Below are 23,020 nucleotides of genomic sequence, written 5' to 3'. Positions count from 1 at the left end.
TATCTGACAGTTGAGACCCCAAGGACTGTAGCCTGTCAAGCTCCTCTGTCCATGGGATTTCCCAGGCAAGAATACTGGAGTGGGTTGCCATTTCCTTCTCCAGGGGATCTTCCCAACCCAGGAATTGAATCCAGGTCTCTTGCAGGCAGATTCTTTACCAACTGAGCTACAAGAGAAGCCCAAAAAGTATATTACTAGAGATAAATAGGATCATTCCATGATAGTAAAGTAGCCAATTCATTGAGAAAACAGACCAATTCTAAATGTTTAGTCATCTAATAATAAAGATTTAAAGTACATGAGGGAAATTTGATAGACTATCAGAAGAAATAGAAAATTGCACAGTTATAGCCAAACATTTCTATATCCCTCTTTCAATAAGTGATAAAGTTGAGAAAAAAACAACAGAAGACTTGAACAATACTATCAACTGATTTGAGGTAATTGTTATTTCAATAACAGGATGAAAATTGTATTCAATGGCATACATAACATTTACTAACATAGACCATATTCTGAGCCATAAAACAAATTTCAAAAAATTCACTACATTTCAGATCATATGAAGTAAGGTCTCTGACCCCAATGAAATTGAATTTGAAATAAACAAGAGCAAGAAGTCTCCAAATATTTGGAAACTAAATAACACTCTTCTAAATAACACATGGGTCAAATAAAAAATTAAAAATGAAATTATAACTTATATAAAACTGAATGAAAATGAAAACACAGCATTTTCATTTGCAGAGGGGGAAATATATGGAACAAAACACTAAAAATGTTAACAAGTCGAAGTAACTAGAACCTGTGCTCCGCAATAAGAAAAGGCACTGCAGTGAGAAGCCTGTGCACCGCAATGAAGAGCAGCTCTTGCTCGTTGCAACTAGAGAAAGCCCTGGCACAGCAACGAAGACTCAGCATAGTTAAAAACAAAACAAAATAAAACAAATGTTATCAAATCAGTGACCTCAGCTTGTGCTTAAAGAAACTAAAAAAAAAAGAAGAGCAAATTATTATTTTTTTTTTCAGAAGAGCAAATTATATGCAAAGATTTATAGTTTATTCCAAAAGCGTAAGGTTGGCTTAACATTCACTACTGAGGAAAATTAGACCTAAATAAATGGAGAGATATGCTATGATCAGGGGTCAGAAGAGTCAATATTGTTAAGATTTCAATTCTCCCCAAATTGATATACAAATTCAATACATTCCCAGTCAAAATACCAGTAGACATTTTTCCCCCAATAGAATTTGACAGATTGATTCTAAATTTCCTATGGAAAAGCAAGGGAGAAAGTAGTGTGAACAAAGACAATTTTTAGGTTACAAATGTTTAAGTATTGAGAGAAATGCCCAAGAAGAGGATAAAGAGTTAAAAGGCAGATGTGAGAGAAACTGGGCACAGCTGAAAAACTACAAAGTTGAGGAACTAAAACTATATGATTTCAAGAATTATGAAACTTCAGTAATCAAGACACTGTGGTAGTGGCATAAAGATACTTAAATAGTCAAGAGAACAGACTGGAGACTCTGTTAACTCACACATATATGGTCAATTGATTTTCAAAAAGGTGCAAACGCAATTTAATGGAGAGAGTAGTCTTTTCAACAACAGAGCTAGAATAATTGTTTTTAAAAAAGAATTTCTATCCGTATCTGATATGATATACAAAGATTAAGACAAAATGGATCAAAATGGATCTAAAAGTATAAAACTCCTAGAAAAACACATAAGAAAAAATGCACTGTCTTTGGATTTATCTTGGCCAATAAACCCCTCTTCTATGAAGTGTTCAGGGGAAAGAAAAGGAGCTAGAAGTCAATCACATTTCTTCTTGTTAATAACTATTTGATAAAAGCTCAGTAGACAACAAATGAAAGCTTTTGACTAAAATTAGATATCAATATTAGCTATAGACTAATTTTTCTATCACAATCACTCAGTAACACATGTGATTCATTTCTTAAAAAGCTTGATTAACTCTGATATGAAATTGAAAGTGATTAATATAGAATTGGAGCTTGTGGGGACTTCCCTGGTGATACAGTGGACAAGAATCCACCTGCCAATGCAAGGGACACGGGTTTGATCCCTGGTCTGGGAGATTCCACATGCTGCAGAGCAACTAAGCCCATGTGCCACAATTACCGAGCCTGAGTTCTAGAGCCAGGAGTGCAACTAATGTGCCCTTGTGCCATAGTTACTGAAACTTTGTGCTGCAAACACTGAAGCCCCTGCACCTAGAGCCTGTGCTCTGCAACGAGAGGCCACCAAAATGAGAAATCTGTGCACTGAAATGAAGAGTAGCCCCCTCCCGCTGCAACTAGAGAGAGAGCCCGCATGCAGAAATGAAGACCTAGCACAACCAAAAATAATGAATAAATAAATCATTAAAAAAAAAAAAGAATTGGAGCTTATTATCCAGAGTCTGGCTCTAGGCGAGTGATCACACCATCATGATTATCTGGATCATGAAGATCTTTTTTGTACACTTCTTCTGTATATTCTTGCCACCTCTTCTTAATATCTTTTGCTTCTGTTAGGTCCATACCATTTCTGTCCTTTATTGAGCCCATCTTTTCATGAAATGTTCCCTTAGTATCTCTAATTTTCTTGAAGAGATCTCTAGTCTTTCTTAATCTATTGTTTTCTTCTATTTCTTTGCATTGCTCACTGAGGAAGGCTCTCTTATCTCTCCTTGCAATTCTTTGGAACTCTGCATTTAAATGGGAATATCTTTCATTTTCTCCTTTGCTTTTCACTTCTCTTCTTTTCACAGCTATTTGTAAGGCCTCCTCAGACAGCCATTTTGTTTTTTTTGCATTTCTGTTTCTTGGCAATGATCTTGATCCCTGTATCCTGTACAGTGTCACGAACCTCCGTCCATAGTTTATCAGGCACTGTGTCTATCAGATCTAGCCCCTTAAATCTATTTCTCACTTCCACTGTATAGTCATAAGGGATTTGATTTAGGTCACACCTGAATGGTCTAGTGGTTTTCCCTACTTTCTTCAATTTCAGTCTGAATTTGGCAATAAGGAGTTCATGATCTGAGCAACAGTTAGCTCCCAGTCTTGTTTTTGGTGACTGTATAGAGCTTCTCCATCTTTGGCTGCAAAGAATATAATCAATCTGATTTCGATGGTGACTATCTGGTGCTGTCTATGTATAGAGTCTTCTCTTGTGTTGTTGGAAGAGGGTGTTTGCTATGATCAGTGCGTTCTCTTGGCAAAACTCTATGAGCCTTTGCCCTCCTTCATTCTGTACTGCAAGGCCAAATTTGCCTGTTACTCCAGGTGTTTCTTGACTTCCTACTTTTGCATTCCAGTCCCCTATAATGAAAAGGATATCTTTTTGGGGTGTTAGTTCTAAAAGGTCTTGTAGGTCTTCATAGAACCGTTCAACTTCAGCTTCTTCAGCGTTACTGGTCAAGGGATAGACTTGGATTATCGTGATATTGAATGGTTTGCCTTGAAAATGAACAGAGATCATTCTGTCTTTTTTGAGATTGCAACCAAGTACTGTATTTCAGACTCTTTTGTTGACTACAATGGCTACTCTATTTCTTCTAAGGGATTCCTGCCCACAGTAGTAGATATAATGGGCATCTGAGTTAAATTCACCCACTCCTGTCCATCTTAGTTTGCTGATTCCTAGAATGTCAACATTTACTCTTGCCATCTCTTGTTTGACCACTTCCAATTTGCCTTGATTCATGAACCTAACATTCCAGGTTCCTATGAAATATTGCTCTTTACAGCATCAGACCTTGCTTCTATCACCAGTCACATACACAACCGGGTGTTGTTTTCTTTGGCTTCATCCCTTCATTCTTTCTGGAGTTATTTCTCCACTGATCTCCAGTAGCATATTAGGCACCTACTGACCAGGGGAGTTCATCTTTCAGTGTCCTATTTGCCTTTTCATACTGTTTATGGGGTTCTCAAGGCAAGAATACTGAAGTGGTTTGCCATTCCCTTCTCCAGTGGACCACATTCTGTCAGATCTTCACGACCCAGATAATCACAATGGTGTGATTACTCACCTAGAGCCAGACATCCTGGAATGTGAAGTAGACCTTAGGCAGTATCATTATGATCAAAGCTAATGGAGGTGATGGAATTCCAGTTGAGCTATTTCAAATCCTAAAAGATTACGCTGTGAAAGTACTGCACTCAATATGTCAGCAAATTTGGAAAACTCAGCAGTGGCCACAGGACTGGAAAACGTCAGTTTTCATTTCAATCCCAAGAAAGGCAATGCCAAAGAATGCTCGAACTACCACACAATTGTACTCATCTCACATGTTAGCAAGGTAACGCTCAAAATTCTCCAAGCCAGGCTTCAGCAATACGTGAACCGAGAACTTCCAGATGTTCAAGCTGGTTTTAGAAAAGGCAGAGGAATCAGAGATTAAATGGCCAACATCCACTGGATCATCGAAAAAGCAAGAGAGTTCCGGAAAACATCTATTTCTGGTTTATTGACTATGCCAAACCCTTTGACTGTGTGGATCACGATAAACTGTGGAAAATTCTGAAAGAGATGGGAATACCAGACCACCTGACCTGCCTCTTGAAAAACTTGTATGCAGGTCAGGAAGCAACAGTTAGAACTGGACATGAAACAATAGACTGGTTCCAAATAGGGAAAGGAGTACATCAAGGCCGTATATTGTCACCATGCTTATTTAACTTCTATGCAGAGTACATCATGAGAAATGCTGGGCTGGAAGAAGCACAAGCTGGAATCAAGATTGCCAGGAGAAATATCAGTCACCTCAGATATGCAGATGACACCACCCTTATGGCAGAAAGTGAAGAAGAACTAAAGAGCCTCTTGGTGAAAGTGAAAGAGGAGAGGGAAAAAGTTGGCTTAAAGCTCAACATTCAGAAAACTAAGATCATGGCATCTGGTCTCATCACTTCATGGCAATTAGATGGGGAAACAGTGGAAACAGTGGCTGACTTTATTTTGGGGGGCTCCAAAATCACTGCAGATGGTGATTGCAGCCATGAAATTAAAAGACGCTTACTCCTTGGAAGGAAAGTTATGACCAACTTAGACAGCTTATTAAAAAGCAGAGACATTTCTTTGTCAACAAAGGTCCATCTAGTCAAGGTTATGGTTTTTCCAGTGGTCATGTATGTGAGAGTTGGACTATAGAGAAAGCTGAGTGCAGAATTGATGCTTTTGAACTGTGGTGTTGGAGAAGACTCTTGAGAGTCCCTTGCACTGCAAGGAGATCCAACCAGTCCATCCTAAAGGAAATCAGTCCTGGGTGTTCATTGGAAGGACTGATGCTGAAGCTGAAACTCCAATACTTTGGTCACCTGAAGCCAAGAACTGACTTATTGGAAAAGACCCTGATGCTGGGGAAGATTGAAGGCAGGAGGAGAAGGGTACAACAGAGGATGAGATGGTTGGATGGCGTCACTGACTCAATGGAAATGAGTTTGGGTAAATTCTGGGAGTTGATGATGGACAGGGAGGCCTGGTGTGCTGTGGTTCCTGGGGTCACAGAGAGTCGGACACGACTGAGCGACTGAACTATACTGACTGATCCAGAATCAGAGTTACTTCAGTCAAATATCATGAAAACAAAGTGAGTATTTGAAAAAAAGAAAAGTATATGCTCATGGTAAGTTTAAAAAGAAAGTTGCAATCTATAAACTTGCCATTTACTACCTACCTCTCTGGTTCGCTGGGTCTGTGCTTGCTCAATCCTACTGATGACATCCTGAACTGCAAATGGAGTCTCAAGCTTAGGAACCTCTGATCTTTGTAGAACAGTTTTGTACATTTTGGTGAAATCCAAAGTTTCTTTTTCTGCTTCATCTTCATCATTTGTCTCAGTTGACATTTTGATAAACGTTTTGGATAGTTGAGTGATTTTCTTTTATTTCTTCATTTTTTACAAAATATAGGCAAACACTTTGAAGCCATCCACAAGGAAGCTAGAAGAGGCTTTTCTTGCTCCCAGAGATTGTCGAGTACCCTGATCCTACCCATAGTGTTCCAGTCCTGGTGATGTCATAACAGACCCATTGTGACATTATCATTGACTCAAATACTTAAAGAGTGCTTACTGTATGCAGAGAATTAGGCATTCTATATGCTGTGATGGTAGTGGGTGAAGGGGGGAGGGTGGGTAGGAAAGAATAGACAACAGGAACTATAAAAGAAATAGATGATATAGCCTTGCTTAAAAGAGCTGAAAGTCTAGGTGTTAGAATTCAACTTCCAGTATATCAATCTTAACTCCTGATTCTTCTCTCTTCCTGAGGTTTTGCTTAAGAATGTTTAAGCTTGTAATGGAATAATTGCATTACAACTTCCTCATCTGCCCCTCAACTTTTCCTAGACTTGTAGTAACTTGGAAGATAGTATTTGGATGAAGATCACACTCTTTGTACTGCCTAGTGGCTCATTTATTCAAGGAGCCTGACTGAAGAAGGCTTTGAAGTTCCATAGTTGGCTGAGAAATTGAAGGGTATGCTTAGAGGCTGCTTTCTAACTGAAAAAAATCACTTTGGGCAGCTCCTTTGTAGAGGAGGTGAAAATATTATGGACACCAGAGAAATTAAAGGACAGATGGTTTTGTTGGCTATATAGATTATTTTTTAATTTAAAAAAGTGCAAGAAAGTACAGAAAGTAATATTAAAAATGGCCATGTGACTATCAGCGAGAATGAAGAGATATTAACATTTTGTCATATTTGCTTCAGATATTTTTTAATAAAGCATTAGAGATAGCGTTTGTTATTCTCCCCAGATTCCTTCCTTCCCCTTTGTCCATTTTCAGAGGGCAATAACAAGCATAAATCTGATGTATTTAGGGCCATAAGAAGCATAAATCTGATGTATTTATGTCTAGTCTATGTTTATATAGTTTTACTGCAGGTGTTTGTGTTCATAAACTATGTAATATCATTTTGTAGGTTTTAGATTTTATACAAATTGTAGATGTATACCAATTACTCTATGAGAACTATGAGTACTTTATGAGTGCTTGTTGAAAAACTTGTAAATTTAAACAATTTGCTTCAGTCCTTTGGAGAAAGGGATACAGGGGATCATAATGTAATTGTCTTTAAAAAGTATCAAGCAATATATAAATATTTTCCCTTCTCTTTAAGACTCCCCCTCCCCCGTTAGTATCAAGCAATATATAAATATTTTCCCTTCTCTTTAAGACCCCCCGTTGTCTAAGTTATCCCTCCCCTCTTGTCCCAAATCACCTTGTAAACTTAGTATTATAGTACTTATTGAAATGTAACTATTTATTATTTGTTTCTATCCACTAGTTGTTGAACTTCTCAAAACCAGATGCTGTACTTTAGGTTTCTTTTTTCCCTTTTTTGGCTGTGCTAGCTCTTCTATGCAGCATGCAGACTTCTGGTTGCAGAGCACTGGCTCTAGTGCACACAGGCTTCAATAGTTGCAGCCTACAGGCTTAGTTGCCCTGTGCCATGTGGGATCCTATTTCCAATCAGGAATGGAACCTGTGTCCCCTGCGTTGGAAGGCGGATTCCTAACCACTGGACCACCAGGGAAGTGCCTGTACTTTAGGTTTATCTAACGTTTGGCATACTCTTTTTCAGTACTTCCATGGAAACTGTCTAAAATATTTGGATATTCATTACAGTTTAAAACTCCTTCCCTGGTGGTCCAGTGGCTAAGACTCCGTGCTCCCAATGCAGGGGACTCGGGTTAGATCCCTGGTCCGGGGAACTAGATCCCACATGCTGCTACTAAGAGTTTGCATGCCTCCACTAAGACCAAATGCAACCAAATAAGTAAGTAAGTAAGTAAGTAGATAAATAAATATTAAAACTCCTTTCCTTGTGGAAACTTCTCTAAGTCCAGAACACTTTCTTTGATTGTTAAGATTATACACTCCTCCCCCTTCCCATAAAATATCACTCCCTCCTTTCCTACAAATCACAATTAAGTCTATTTATTCAAGGGAGTTCATAATGCTTTCTGAAAGGGCCACGATTAAGGAGAATTATTTGCTTTTAGAAATGTTAGGTTTCACTAAAATGTTGATCATTACCCAATATTCCTTGACATTATCAATTAATCTACTAAATTACTTTGTTGATAATACTATTAGATTATGAGGTCTTTTAATAACTTAATTCCTCTTGATTCCTTTACATTGCTTACCTTAGTAGGCATTCACAAAGCACCCTGCATGCTGATCAACTAAACTAATTTAGTATTATTGTGCTTTCTCTCTCCCTCATATTTTTTATGCAGCATGGAATTCATCAGCAACTGGCAATGAAGGCTTTTTAGAACAAATTTTAAAAAATCTCTTCAAGTTGACGAGCATGTGTTGAGATACTACTATGTGGCTACCATTATCCTAGACTGTGAAGAATATATGATAGGGTACCTGTGAATAAACTGAAAAACAACAAAAAAAGAAAAAATAATTTAAGTTAGAATATAATATTCAAGTGCTAAACAAGGGACATGAAGAAGAGATCTGTGAGGAACGGAGTCTTTGGGAAAACCTTATGGAGAGAGAAGGTTGATTGACAAATGAAGGTATTCCAGAGAGGGGAGACACCTTGAGCCATGGCTTTGGAGGTGAGTGCTGAGTTTGTATTTCAGGGGAAAAGTAACTGGTTTAATTGAAGTGAAGTAATCTTGAATTTGACTTCCCTGGTGGCTCAGACTGTAAAGAATCTGCCAGCAATGCAAGAGGTCAGGATTCAATCTTTGTGTTGGGAAGATCCCCTGGAGAAAGAAATGGCAACCCACTCCAGTATTCTTGCCTGGGAAATCCAATGGACAGAGGAACCTGGCGGGATACATTCCATAGGGTCACACAGGGGCCAACACAACTGAAGCGATTTAGCATGCATACACACAAGGGAGATTACATTGGATGTAATAGCAGTTTGGTGAAAATGAAGCCTTCAATTTAGGAAGATTTTTTGAAATAATGTAATAGAAAAAATTTATTGAAAATCAAGACATGATTATTTCAAACGACAAATGTCTGAGTTAAGATATAGAAGTGGGACTGTTAAGGGAGGGATAAATCCTAGTAAGTGTGGCTAAAGATGATAAATTTGGATCATCTAACAGATAATTATAAAGATTAATTTTAAAAATTTGTTTTTATTGTATTTCATTTGAATTGATGGCAGGACATCAATGAAGAGGCTATCCAGACAAAGTATTAATATTACCAAACAGCATACTGAGCAAAGATGTGGGTACCTGATTCAAGAGAACGTGGGGCAAAGTTCTTGAATGTGTGTCTTAGGGAACCCCGCCCTCCCAGTAAGTGTTAGCTGCTCAGTCGGGCCCGACTTTTTGCGACCCCATGGACTGTAGCCCACCAGGCTCCTCTGTCCATGAGATTTTCCAGACAAGGATACTGGAGTGGGTTGCCATTTCCTTCTCCAGGTGATCTTCCCAACCCCGGGACTGAACCCAGGTCTCTGCACTGCAGGCAGATTCTTTACCAACTGAGCCACAAGGGAAGCCCTAGATGACTCCTTCAACAGTAAAATGGGGATAACCGTATTATTGCGTTGAATTGTTTAGACTAATTCACATATATAATAGTTAGAACAGTGCCAGGCCTTTAATGTGAACGGGTTGCTGTTAATATGTTTACCATTACTGGTGCTTTTTTTTCCTTTCTCTCCTTTTTTTCTGCGAGTCACCATCTTTTCGGTAGGGCTGGCCGTTTTTCAGTACACTTTGCACAGTCTCGGCCTTTTATCAGATCTAGGTCTTGGGTCATGAGAAACTGCGGAGTTACTATGACCATGCTAACTCTCCGATGGGCCAGGGATAAAATGCGCCCGTAAAATTTTTCCACACCCCCGTGGCACAGAATGGTGTCTTCCTCTGATAGATTCAATCCCCCCCACCCCCAGGTCAGATGATAGTACAGTCCAAACTGCGGCTGGAAAAGGTAGTGCAAAAGTTGAGCGCGCCGAGGATTTTCTCTTCTCCCGGAAGCAATTGTTCTCTAGAGCCGGAAACAGTTGCTGTTTCAAGGGAGGTGGGACGGGGCGGGTCAGGGCGCAGCGGCTGACGGCGGGGGAGGAGCCGGGTCCGCTGCCGGGTGGAGGGGCCAGGCGAGTGTCCTTATCCTAGCGATTGGGGCTCGGGCCTGTAAGCCAGTTGGAGTCGCGTTGGCGAGAACGATTGGGCCGAGCGGAGGAAGACATGTTGCTCTTCGTGGAGGTGAGTGGACTTGGGAACCTCATCGTGCTCTGAGGAGAGCTGGAGTGTGGAGGCGCCGGCCAGTCCCAGCGCCATGTGACTTTCCAGGCCGTACACGGCGCGGAGCCGGCAGACAGGCTGACACAGCACCTGGGCCGTGCAGGCCCGGGGCTCCGCGCTGCGCGCTCGCCGCACTTTGGGAGGCGGGGGAGTGGGGGGCGAGTGCCTTGGTGGGGGAGAACCGGAGGTGGAGAATCCAGGCTTGTCTGGTGCGGTGTGAGGATCGGAGGAAGGGGAAAGCGTCCCATATGGACCTCCTAAAGGAGGCGAGCTGGGGGTGGGGGGGCGGAGGGCGGAGTCTGGGGAGAGAAGGGTAATCAGGTGGGCGCGTTCCGGGTGAAGCGAGGCCTCGCGCGGCCCTCTGGGAGCAGGCGAGCAACATGTGGGGCCACCGAGGGAGGAAGGTGAAATTCCGTCTGAGTGTTTGGAAAAGAAAGTTGAAAGCCTCTTTCTAGCAGCCCCCACCAGATTTTGTTTGGTCCCCATCCTTCGTCTCTGGAACGTTCTGTGGGTGGAAAGCGAGTTACTGTGAACGAAGGAGAAAGCCTGTAGGATTTGGAAGCCTTGAAAGGCACCGCTTTGACCTTTTGTAAAAGTTACTCAGGCAGCGACTCCGTGATGAGGGACCGGTTTTCAGAACGGATAAGAGCCTTTTACAGGGAAAATTTCAAGAACGAGCGAAACCCAGTTCGGGCAAAGCGTTTTTTTTTTTTTTTTGTTATTTAACAATTTGTTATTCAGTCGCAAAGTCGTGTCCGACTTTTTGCGACCCCATGGACTGCAGCACTTTTATTACTTTAACCGGAACGTCTGTTGTTGGCCTATTTTAGTTTTCAAGGTAGTGGATACCTGTTTTACATAAATACAAGGTTCGGTTTCTCTTATTTCTGTCTTTCTCTTGTGTGCAATGAGCATCAGCTGACTGCCTGGCTAATGCTTTGAGTAGATTCCAGATCGTATTGTTCTTGCATTGTGAAAACGTCAAACCAGCAAAGCTGCAACTTCGCAACTTGGCACTTGTTCACTATGCCCATAAAAAGAATCTTTTCAATAAGAGAAGGAATTCACAGGTTGTATAATGGGTCGGGAACCAGGGCCAGTCTATGGCGGGTTTCTTTCAGACGAAGGGAAGAATCTTAGTCCGTAATATTCCGACATAAATACGGGCTTCTACGGTTTTTTGATAATCGACGGTGTAGCTGATAATTGGATTTTAAAGAGGCAAGCTACCTTTTAGAATATTTCAACATTGATAATAAACATTCACTGGAACATTCCAAGTACATCATGAAGAGATTTTAAGTTATTGAGTCTGTTTGGTTTTTCTAATCCTCGTTGATTTCCTTGGGCAGAATAAGAAATCAGATATGATTTTAAACAGCACCAGTTTGTATTAGGAATGTTACGCCAAGCAAATGCTGCAGGTTTTAAGTGTATGTGTTTTACCGGGCAAAAAACTGTGACGTTTCAGTTATATCAAGATGAATTCCAAAACAAACTTTTGAGTTCCAAATTGATTGCTTTGGCTTTGTTAAAACGTGAACCTTAATAATAGCTCCATTTATTGACAGCTTAAGCTGAACTTCTCTTATTTCTAAAACAACATTGCAGTGTTCTACAGATGAGAAAACTGAGGTGAGAGGTTAAATAACTTAGTAAACCTAAAATAGTGGAGCTGGGATTTAGATACAGGTCATTCTGATGCCAAATCATGACTCTCACTTAATGTTACATGTAACTGATATTTCCATTAATCATTTTCTTTGTGAATCAATATTTGGCTTTTAGTTTTTTGTCGTTGTTTCACTGTTTTGTTTTTACATATAATGAGTTTTCCTGAAAATTAACAATGGCACTAAATATTTGGGTCTAATTACATGGCATTAAAATCAGTAAAATATAACACACTGGCCTTTTGGCATTTTGTTAACTAATATTCAGTGCCTGTAACCTCATGATGTAGGAATTATTCTAAATGAGTTTGATGTCCAAGGTCATTCAGGTGTAAATAATGTGAGGACTAAAGTCTGAAGTCTGACTTCTAGAACACAAGTCACTGATTCCAAAACTTATTTTTGCACTTACTTTCCAGTGACCCAAGGGTTCCTAATCTGGGTCCCCAAACACAGAACTTGGTTGAGGGAAAAAAAAATTACCTATTTATTGTAGGTAAATGTCTAAAGTAGACATTTTAAAATATTTTGGTAACTGTAATTTATTTTGTGGTTCTGCATTTTTCATATACTTAAAAATATTCTGAGAAGAGATTCATAGGTTAATTGAACTACTGAAAAGGTCCAAGGAGGTTAATAACCGCTTGACTACAAACCAAGTTGCTTTGAATAGGAGTTCTCTAATATAGGATCCATGAGTCCTCTGCAGTTGTGTTCAAAGTCTTTTATTTGCATGCATTTTTCTGGAGAGACCCCAGCTTAATTATTTTATAAGCTGGAATCAGTGGGGTAGAGGATAGTAATGATAATACTGTAATAATAGTGGTGTACACATAAATTGTGCTTACTGTGTGTCAGGCCTCTTGAGTCTTGCTGCATGTATACATTTATATACATCAACTCAAACCTACCTATGAAGTAGGTAGCATTATTACCTCCATTTTAGAGATAAACTAAGTCACAGAAAATTAAAGAAACTTGCCCAAGATCATGCAGCTAGTGAGTATTGAAGCTGGAGTTAGAACTCTGAATTGCAGTATGTGCTGTGTGCTGTGCTTAGTCGCTCGGTCGTGCCCACCTCTTGGGCGATGCTATGAACTGTAGCCTGATAGGCTCCTCTGTCCATAGGGATTCTCCAGGCAAGAAGACTGGAGTGGGTTGCCATGACCTCCTCAAATTGCAGTTTACTGTAATAGAAATCTATAGGGAGACAAGGAATCCTATTTTAAATAATACTTAAGATGTAACTTTTTAAAAACTTGATCTTGCTAAGGTCTATACTGACTTCAGTAGTTTATTGTTTTTATCTCGCCTCTGTTCTGAAATAGACACATACAGGGTCTGTCTTTGTGTAGAGGTAAAAACTTTTGGATAATATACCAAATTGTCAAACTTGCTCCAACATACTTGGTTAAAAGATTCTGAAAGTTTGAAACGGCAATGTGCAGTGTTCTTCTGGTGATTATTGAATTACTTAAGTTTTTGAGCATTGAGGAGACAGTTTGCAGTTATTTTCATATTTTTATAGTTTGCTAACATTTTATTCAGATCGTTTACCCCCTCCAGTATTTCCAGCCAATTATGTCTGCTCTAGTTGTTTGGCAATGTTTTAATTGGATTTCTGTCTCTGTTTGAGTTTTTCTGTAAAAATGAATACTCAAGGATGTTTAATACTCTCACGTAATTTTTAAAGAATAATTTTAATTATGGAAAGTACACATAAGATGTATCATCTTAACCATTTTTAATATACAGTTCAGTTGTATTAAGTACCTACAAGTATTTACATTGTTGTGCAACCACTACCACCATCCCTATCCAGAAGCTTCATCTTGCAAGACTGAAACTCTGTACACATTAAGTAGTAAATCCCTGTTCTCCCTTCCCCCAGATTTTACACAATTTTAAAAAGTATTTTATTTATTTATTTCTGTATCTTCATTGCTGTGCAGGCTTTCTGTAGTTGTGATGAGTGGGGGCTACTCTCTAGTTGCGGTGCATGGACTTTCATTGTGGTGTTTTTTCCTGTTGAGCATCGGCTGTAGCGCTCACAGGCTCAGTAGTTGTGGCTGCACCAGGGATTGAGCCTGTGTCCCCTATATTGGCAGGCAGATTCTTGACCATTGGACCACCAGGGGATGTCCCTTACACGAGTTTTAAAATAACTTAACTGACTTGTAAATTTTTCTGCCTCTTTTAGGTGATAACATTTTAAATTTTAGATTAGCCTTAGAATCTGAAATAAGTGACATATTTGCCTTGATAATAAAAATTGATATTATATTGCAGTAATTATGAATAGTTTTGTGTCTTTTACCCTCAGTACAGTACTCAGTCTTTCCCCATTAGCTTAAATAGGTTTGTATTTATAAAAAGTTATTAGATACCACCGACTGAAAATGATTTTTCAAAAATGACTGAAAAAAAGAAAATGTCTACACAAATTGTGAACTGATTGCCAGGAAGTAATAAATAAGTAAATAGCTGAGAAGTTTTTGAACAATTTGAGTTTGGAATATTTATTGGAAAATTCTGGATGCAGAATTTTTAAATGGTTAGACATTTTCAAAGAAATACTTTCAGATGTAATGGATTGAAAATGAAGTAGAAATTATTTTCTATTTTCATAGTGTGAAAAGTGGAATAGCATGCTCAGAAGTGAATATAAAGATGTAGAAGTACCTCAAGGTGCTTCAAATTACATGTGAAAAACTGGAAATTAGAAATATTGCTATTCAACTATTTTCTATCCGGTTGGATTTGTTCAGGCTGCCTCCCTGCTCCATATTACTTTCCAGCAGATGGAAATGTTCCTAAGTACTAGACATGAATATTTCAAGTCTAAAATTTTGGTCTTTGCCTGTGTGCGCGCGTGTGCTCAATTGGCACAGTTGTGTCTGACTCTTTGCGACCCCATGAACTGTAGCCTGCCAGGTCCCTCTTGTCTGTGGAATTCTTCATGCAGGAATACTGGAGTGGGTTGCCATTTCCTCCTCCAGAGGATCATTCTGACTCAGGGATTGAACCTGCATCTCCTGCATTGACAGGCAGATTCTTTATCACTGCGTCATACCTAGGAGCTTAAAAAAAAAGGTTTTGACCCTGTGGTTAGAGATGGGGTCTGTGACTGTATTGCAGAGGAGCAGAAAGTAGAGGAAATGGAGAAACTAATGCAGCTGTCACTGTGAAGTCTTAAAAAATATTTTTTAATTTCCACTTTGAGAGTATTCTTAAGTGAAAATGAAAAATGACTCTAGCTCTGATAGTGCTTATAGCATTTTAATTTATCATTCCTATATTCTGCGTTTTGCTTAAGTTGTTTTCTTTAAAGTTCATTCTTGAGGGAGGTTTCCAGTTTCTGTTGTAAACTTTCGCACTATGATTTTTTGTAAGGGTTTTGATTTGGAATCCTGGGATCAAATGTTAGCTATGACCTGAGGCAAGTGACAGCTTTTTTTGAGCAACTTCCTATCTGTAGTTTGAGAGTGATTCTTCTACTATTTAAGTTGTGTTAATGGTGTTTATGTGATACAGTAAACCTTGTTTGCAATACAGTCTAGGTAAAGTCTTGACAGACATTATCATTTGATCATCACTGCAAGTGTGTCATTGTGTAAATTGTCCAGGATATGGCCTTCCAAATGACTGAAATTTTTACTTTTATGTATTAGATATTTCTGGGAAATTTATTAAAACTACATGATAGTAGCACTGTTTATTGCAAAGACTACTGTGTGATAGCACTGATTTAATGAAATGTTACTCAGCCATTAAAAAGAATACATTTGAATCAGTTCTAATGAGGTGGATGAAACTGGAGCCTATTATACAGAGTGAAGTAAGCCAAAAAGAAAAACACCAATACAGTATACTAACGCATATATATGAAATTTAGAAAGATGGTAGCAATAACCCTATATATGAGACAGCAGAAGAGACACAGATGTATAGAACAGTCTTTTGGACTCTGCGGGAGAGGGCGAGGGTGGGATAATTTGGGAGAATGGCATTGAAACACGTATATTATCATATGTGAAATGGGTCGCCAGTCCAGGTTTGATGCATGAGACAGGGTGCTTGGGGCTGGTGCACTGGGATGACCCAGAGGGATGGGATGGGGAGGGAGATGGGGGGGGGCGGTTCAGGATGGAGAACTCATGTAAACCTGTGGTGGATTCATGCCAATCTATGGCAAAACCACTACAATATTGTAAAGTAATTAGCCTCCAATTAAAATAAATAAATTTATATTTAAAAAAAAGAGAGACACATATATCTTTGAGTTCTGTCTAATCCTAGGCTTGTTACTAATTTGCTCTGATTCTCGGTAAGACAAAGCAGTTAATTACCTTAAAGTTTTTATACTTTGAAAGTGAAAGTGAAGTAACTCAGTTGTGTCTGACTCTTTGCAACCCTGTGAACTATAGCCTACCAGGCTTCTCCCTCCATGGGATTCTCCAGGCAAGAATACTGGAGTGGGTTGCCATTTCCTTCTCCAGGGGATCTTCCCAACCCAAGGATCGAACCTTGGTCTCCCGCGTTGCAGGCAGACGCTTTAACCTCTGAGCCACTAGGGAAGCCCTTGGGTTTACTATTAATTGGGCAAATAAAACTTTAAAAATGAGGATGAAGACTGCAGTCTGCTAAAATACAGACTCATTTATGTGCAAGATTTAAAGAAATACAATTGATAAAGTACAAATAGACACTTTATATTTGCTCTTTGGGAAAAAAAAATTTTTTTTCCAATGTATAGTGTGTTAGTCGCTCAGTTGTGTCCAACTTTTTGTGACCCCATGGACTGCAGCTCACCAGGCTCCTCTGTCCATGGAATTCTCCAGGCAAGAATACTGGATTGGGTTGCCATCCCCTTCTCCAGGGGATCTTCCTGACCCAGGGATTGAACTCGGGTCTCCTGCACTGCAGGCAGATTCTTTACCATCTGAGCCACCAGGGAAACCCTTCTAATGTGTAAGTGTAAGTAAATGTAAGGAAAAGTAATTTGAATATCAGATAATACTCATGCTTCCTCTCTTGTCTATTGCATTGTCAAGACATTTGAACCAATTTTTAGTTTAGAAAATCTCTCTCTATATATTAATGACTGGCTCTAAATTAAAGACAGAGGAATACTTTAGATGAGTATTACTAGTAGTATGGTATGAGCATAGGCAGAGAGCCAAGGATGTGGAATTAAGTTTTGTTTGGTTTATATATTATTGAGGAAAGAGAAGAGTATTTTCTGTGTCAGGACGGAAAAGTCAGAAGTAATCAAGGGTTTATATAGTGTAGAGTTGGGCAGTATTTTTACTGGATACTACAAACTGCAAAACAAGTAAAATTAGCCATACCTCCCATTTTGACCTGAACAGTCATAGTGTACACCTGTTTTCTGGAACAGCTGTCCCATTTTATTCTCAAAAATGTCTTGGTTTGTATGATAATTTTTTTCAGAAGATACTAGAGGCTCACTGTGTGCTTGTTGGCAAGTTTTTTCCCCCATATCATTAAAAAGGCAAGACAGTGTTCTAAGTTGGTATCAAAGTATTTGTTGTTGAAGGCATTGAGAATTACAGTTCAGCTAGCTAAGGGAAATAGGGTTATTCTATTCTTTTGAGTTGGAGGAAGGAAAAAAATAGGAGGGCAGTGACTGAGTAATAATGATAAGATACAGTTATATGAAAGGTTGCATAAAAGAATGGTTAGGAACATGGACTCTGGGGCCAGGCTGCCTGCTCAGGTTAGGCAACTTTCTAGTATGACCTTGTGCAGGTTGTTTAACACATGTTTCTCAGTTTCCTTATCTGTAAATTCAGGATAATGTTAAAGTATGAGATAATATTTGTACTTATTATCTGCCTCAAAGAGTTGTTAAGAGGATTGACAGTCAATGTAAAGCACTTAGTGTCTGGTACACAATAAATGTATGTGAGTTTTCTTTCACATATTAGTTGTGAAAGATAAGTCTCATTTCAGTTTCCATAACAAATGGTTTGCTCACTTGACTGTACACACTAGAAATTTAAAGTTGTCCTTTTTTGAAAAGGACTATTTTGGTATTTGAGTTTTGAGGTTTTTTTAAGCTCATTTGTATAATTAGCTGTTGACTCTATCAGATGACCAATTTGAAGTAAAATGACTTGGTATTTTGTTGTTGTTCAGTTGCTCAGTTGTGTCTGACTCTTTGCAAACCCATTGACTGCAGCACGCCAGGGTTCCCTGTCCTTAGCCATCTCCTGGAGCTTGCTCAAACAATTGTCCATTAAGTTGGTGATGCCATCCAATCATCTCATCTTCTGTCATCTCTCCCTTCTCCTGCCTTCGATCTTTCCCAGCATCAGGGTCTTTTCCAGTGAGTCAGCTCTTCACATGAGGTAGCCAAAGTATTGGAGTTTCAGCTTCAGCATCAGTCCTTCCAATGAATATTCAGGACTGATTTCCTTTAGGATTGACCGGTTTGATCTCCTTGCAGTCCAAGGGACTCTCAAGAGTCTTCTCCAGCATCACAGTTCAAAGGCATCAATTCTTTGGCGCTCAGCCTTCTTTATGGTCCAACTCTCACATCCATACGTGACTACTGGAAAAACCATAGCTTTGACTAGATGGACCTTTGTTGACAAAGTAATGTCTCTGGTTTATTTAATATGCTGTCTAGGTTGGTCATAGCTTTTCTTCCAAGGAGCAAACGTCTTTTAATTTCATGGCTGCAGTCACCATCCGCAGTGATTTTGGAGTCCAAGAAAATAAAGTCTGTCACTGTTTCCATTGTTTCCCCATCTATTTGCTATGAAGTAATGGGACCAGATGCCATGATCTTCCTTTTTTGAATGTTGAGTTTTAAGCCAACTTTTTCACTCTCCTCTTTCACTTTCATCAAGAGACTCTTTAGTTCCTCTTTGCTTTCTGCCATAAGAGTGGTGTCATTTGCCTATCTGAGGTTACTGGTGTTTCTCCTGGCAATCTTGAATCCACCGTGTGCTTCATCCAGTCCAGCATTTCTCATGATGTACTCTGCATGTAAGTTATATAAGCAGAGTGACAGTGTACAGCCTTGACGTACTCCTTTCCCAACTTGGAACCAGTTCATTGTTTCATGTCCGGGTCTAACTGTTGCTTCTTGACCTGCATGCAGGTTTCTCAAGAGGCAGGTAAGGTGGTCTAGTATTCCTGTCTTTTGAAGAATTTCCCACAGTTTGTTGTGATTCACACAATCAAAGGCTTTAGCGTAGTCATTGAAGCAGAAGTAGATGTTTTTGTGGAATTCTTTTGCTTTTTCTATGATCCAGAAGATGTTGGCAATTTGATCTCTGGTTTTTCTGCCTTTCCTAAATCTAACTTAAACATCTGGAAGTTCTTGATTTAAGTACTGTTGAAGCCTTGCTTGGGTAATTTTGAGCATTACTTTGCTAGCATGTGAGATGAGTGCAATTGTGTGGTAGTTTGAACATTCTTTGGCATTGCCTTCTTTATTTTGATGACTATTTAAATGCTAAATACCTATCAGTTGGGTTCCTAATCTTTAACAATAAGGTGGTGCATTAATCTCAGTAGAACTTATGTAAGTAGCCTGATTATATATTAGAGCAATCCATGACTCCAAAAGTTAAGCTGGTAATCTATGGCAGCCTCATTTTTTTCTTTTTTAGAGCAGTCATCATCTGTCATCTGACTGAAGTAGTGAGAATTTAGGGAACTTATCTTTTCCTCTGATAGTGGAGGACCAGCAGTTATAGCTTTATTGATGAATAAACTTAAGGTTTTCTTCTGGGTGTGGAATAAGTGAATCCTGATTTTTGACAACTTGGCATATGACTTAGGGTGGTCCAGTTTCCTTGCTGTTCAAAGTGTGAGCCTCAGCAAACTTCTTTATCCAGGACTTGTTAGAATACAAACTCTCTGCCCTATTTCTGAACTGCTGAATCAGAATCTTCCTTTTTCTTAAAAGTCCCCGGATGATTCTTATAAGCACTACAGTTTAAGAAACTCGCATATGGCATATAAATTTTATTGTTGATCTGTTCAGAGTGCTAGAGAAGGGTAAACCATAGATGAGGTCACTGCCATTGTGGAGCTTGCAGACGAAATAATTCAAGTTAGGATAAGTGCTTTGTGAGAAGGGGTAAATTTTATTGTACAGACTACCATTTTTCTTTTTTTCTAACTGGAAGTTAGTTGTACCATGGCCCTAAGATAGAAACCATTGCAGAGCTCAATTGACTTCTGCCCTGAGTACTCTAGTTCTTATCTGGTAGCTCTTTTTCTGTATCGATTTCTTTTGTATTGTTACCCACTCTTAACTAGCCTTTCGGCCAGGGACTGTTTGACTTGGTAAGGAGATTTGCAATATTCCTTAAATAGTGTTAACTATTAAAGTTTTCTCTGAGGCGCTGTAGTATAGTGGTTAAGAGCCACTGTAGTGTAGTGGCACTCTCCGGACAGCCTAGGTTCAAATTCTGGCTCTGTCTTTATTAGCGATATAACCCTGGGTAGATTACATTTAGGTAAAGTAAGTTTTTCCGTATCTGCAAGATGTAGATGATAAAATTTAATGTAGTTGTTATGAAGATGAATTCAGTGTTTCATAAATGCTAACTGACCTTCCTTGTGAGAAGGGTGAAAATTTCCCAGTTTTCATTTTTATTTTTTATAAAATGCCCTAAGCTTATTCTAGTAGGACTCTGAAGTTTCATGCTGGATGAAATGACAGGTGTTTGTTTTGTCTTTTTTTTTTTTTTTTTTGGTCACCTGTGCAGCTTGTAGGATCTTAGTTCCCCGACTAGCGATTGAACCCATCCGCCTAGCTGTGGAAGCACAGACTCGTAACTGTTGGAATTTTCTTTTTTTAATGTAGTTTTGTGGTCCTCTCAATACTGGAGATGTAAAAATTAAACCTAGATGATTGATCTGCCATAAGGCAAATGAGTTTAATCATTTTATTTACTTTATTTCTGTTTTTCAGCATTTGTAGGGTTAAGTGGCATGGGATTTCTGTTTCTGATAGTAAATAGGTAAGTAAAACAAATCTATGTTTTGACCAAACATATGTGGTCAAATCTGTGTATGACCACAGAGATGGTTTTGCCATATTTATGGTGACTTTTTCCTAACTCTTGGTTCTGTTACCTTAAAACTGCTCTCTTCTGACCAGAGGGTATCGTTTTGCCAAGAAATTGATGTTTCCTTTTTTTCCTTTCCTTTTTATCTTTCCCCAGATAGGAACTAGCATAAAATGGGTCAGTGATGAAGACTGCTTTTGGCTATTCAGTAATGACATGTATTGCTTAGAAATAGAAGTGTTGATCTGTTAGTTTTACACACTGACAATTTGAATATTTTTGTGGTGGTTTGTGAGTATGTGTGTGCTTATATGTGTATGTTGGCAGATAGTTTCAGCATGCACTTAGATAATTTACATCCTTTAATAGGTGTTTTATATAACTGTGTAGCCTCACGGGCTTAATTCTAGTTCTGTGGGAGAGATAAGGATTTTTATGGAGTTCTTTATTAAACCTTAGTCAAAAGATGAGTCAAAGGTGGTTATCTAGAATTTAAATGGAAAAATAAGTCTTTGTTCTTGTTAAACTGACTTGTCGGGTTCATTATTGTGTCATTTTAAAGATTATTTGTTATAGAAAGACACATCAACTTGTTTTTTTGATGGACATTGTCATTTTCCACATTTTCTTTATGTTGAGTAATTCTATAAAGAACATTCTTGTGTGTGAAGCTCTTAGACTAACATTTACTGTGGTAGCTCATATGGTGAATGTTTTAAAAGTTTTTCACATCAGTATTGACAGATTGCTTTACGTAGGTGTTGCAGATTTTTTTTTTTTTAAACTGTGATGCGTGGCATGCAGGATCCCCAACCAGGGATCAAACCCACACCCCTGCAGTGGAAGCACACAGTCCTAATCAGTGGACCACCAGGGAATTCCCTAAAATTCACATTTTGCAATTGATTATTCCTGCTTGTTTTAGTACATCTTCTATGTTTGGCAGATCTTTAACTAGTTTGCAGTTAATAGTAACCTTCCCGACCTTTTCTGTTTTTACATACCAATATGCTTATCTGTACAATGATTTTATGTGTTTGCTAATATAAATTTAAAAATGCTTATTGTTTTGCACCTTGAATTTTTTCATGGAACAGTATGCCTTGAAGCACTTTCACATTGATGTATGTAGACTTGTCTTTTTTTTTTGCTTATAGTGTTCTGTGTTATGAAATATACTGTGTTTTATTTAACCATTTGTCTATAGGTGGACATTTAGGTGGTTTTCAGTCTTTGACTAATGGGATCAGTGTTGCAATATACATTCTTATATGTCTTCTTGTGTACATTAATGGCTTTTCGAGTGTGCTGTTAAACTAGGCTGGTGAAAAATATAAATATGCCCAGGTGTACTGCTGTCTATATGCCACAGACCTCACACTTTGGTTATTCTTGGCACCATTAGCAAGGAAGACATCACATTTATGGGTAGTGTATTGCTGAAAGGCATCTAGTTAATTATTTTGAGTGATTATTAAATGCTCAGTGAACTAGTACATCCCATCAGTAAGCAAAAGGTAAGTTTAAAAAATCATAGTTCCCCAATATTGTGTATTTATTTATAAATAAGTATATATGGGACAATATATATTATTATATATTATATATATGTTTATATATATATTATATTAATATCTTGTATGTTAAATATTAGTCTTAATCTCTTTGTCATATTTGGGGTCTCCCAGCTCTTGAGTAGCTTTCTATATTTGCAGAAATGCCTGCACAATGAATTAGGCCTCTCCAGTGACCGTACTAGTCAAAACTCAAATTCCAAGATTCCCTTATACCTTGATGGATGCAGGCATGTTACTGACAGCTCCTAGTCAGACCACACATACAGGTGAGAATATAGACAGTGTAGGGAAATGAGGGTTCTATTCTTAACTTCCATTTTGTAGTCAGGAGTGGCAGTAGAGGTGGTCAGCTTTAGGTAGAGTTAATAGTTGCAAGGTTGAGTTCCTGATGGAGAAGTAACATTGGTACTAGTAATAATAAAAGTTGTGATGGATTTGACTTTTGGCATTTAC

At 38.7% G+C, this 23,020-nt stretch overlaps 2 protein-coding genes across 5 annotated transcripts in view; one reads left to right on the top strand and one right to left on the bottom strand.

The window, feature by feature from the left end:
* Nucleotides 1-5,864, bottom strand: part of FAM186A (family with sequence similarity 186 member A) — a 90,004-nt gene extending 84,140 nt beyond the window's left edge. Inside the window, 1 exon segment of the mRNA XM_065935063.1 lies at nt 5,694-5,864. Within this exon segment, the coding sequence (XP_065791135.1) occupies nt 5,694-5,864 (171 nt within the window).
* Nucleotides 5,865-10,076: 4,212 nt separating this feature from the next.
* LARP4 (La ribonucleoprotein 4) overlaps nt 10,077-23,020 on the top strand; it is a 70,844-nt gene continuing 57,900 nt past the window's right edge. For 3 of the 4 annotated variants that reach the window (XM_065934427.1, XM_065934426.1, XM_065934425.1), the window contains exon 1: nt 10,077-10,222. In XM_065934427.1, the coding sequence (XP_065790499.1) occupies nt 10,205-10,222 (18 nt within the window). In that variant the 5' untranslated portion in view covers nt 10,077-10,204. Of the gene's footprint in view, nt 10,223-20,893; nt 20,943-23,020 lie in introns of all 4 variants that reach the window. The other variant, XM_065934428.1, reaches the window with a different exon arrangement.

Source organism: Muntiacus reevesi, chromosome 4, assembly GCF_963930625.1.
Source record: "Muntiacus reevesi chromosome 4, mMunRee1.1, whole genome shotgun sequence".
NCBI classification, from domain to species: domain Eukaryota; kingdom Metazoa; phylum Chordata; class Mammalia; order Artiodactyla; family Cervidae; genus Muntiacus; species Muntiacus reevesi.
The sequence above is the reverse complement of the archived record's forward strand: the minus strand, read 5'-3'. Positions and strand labels throughout refer to the sequence as shown.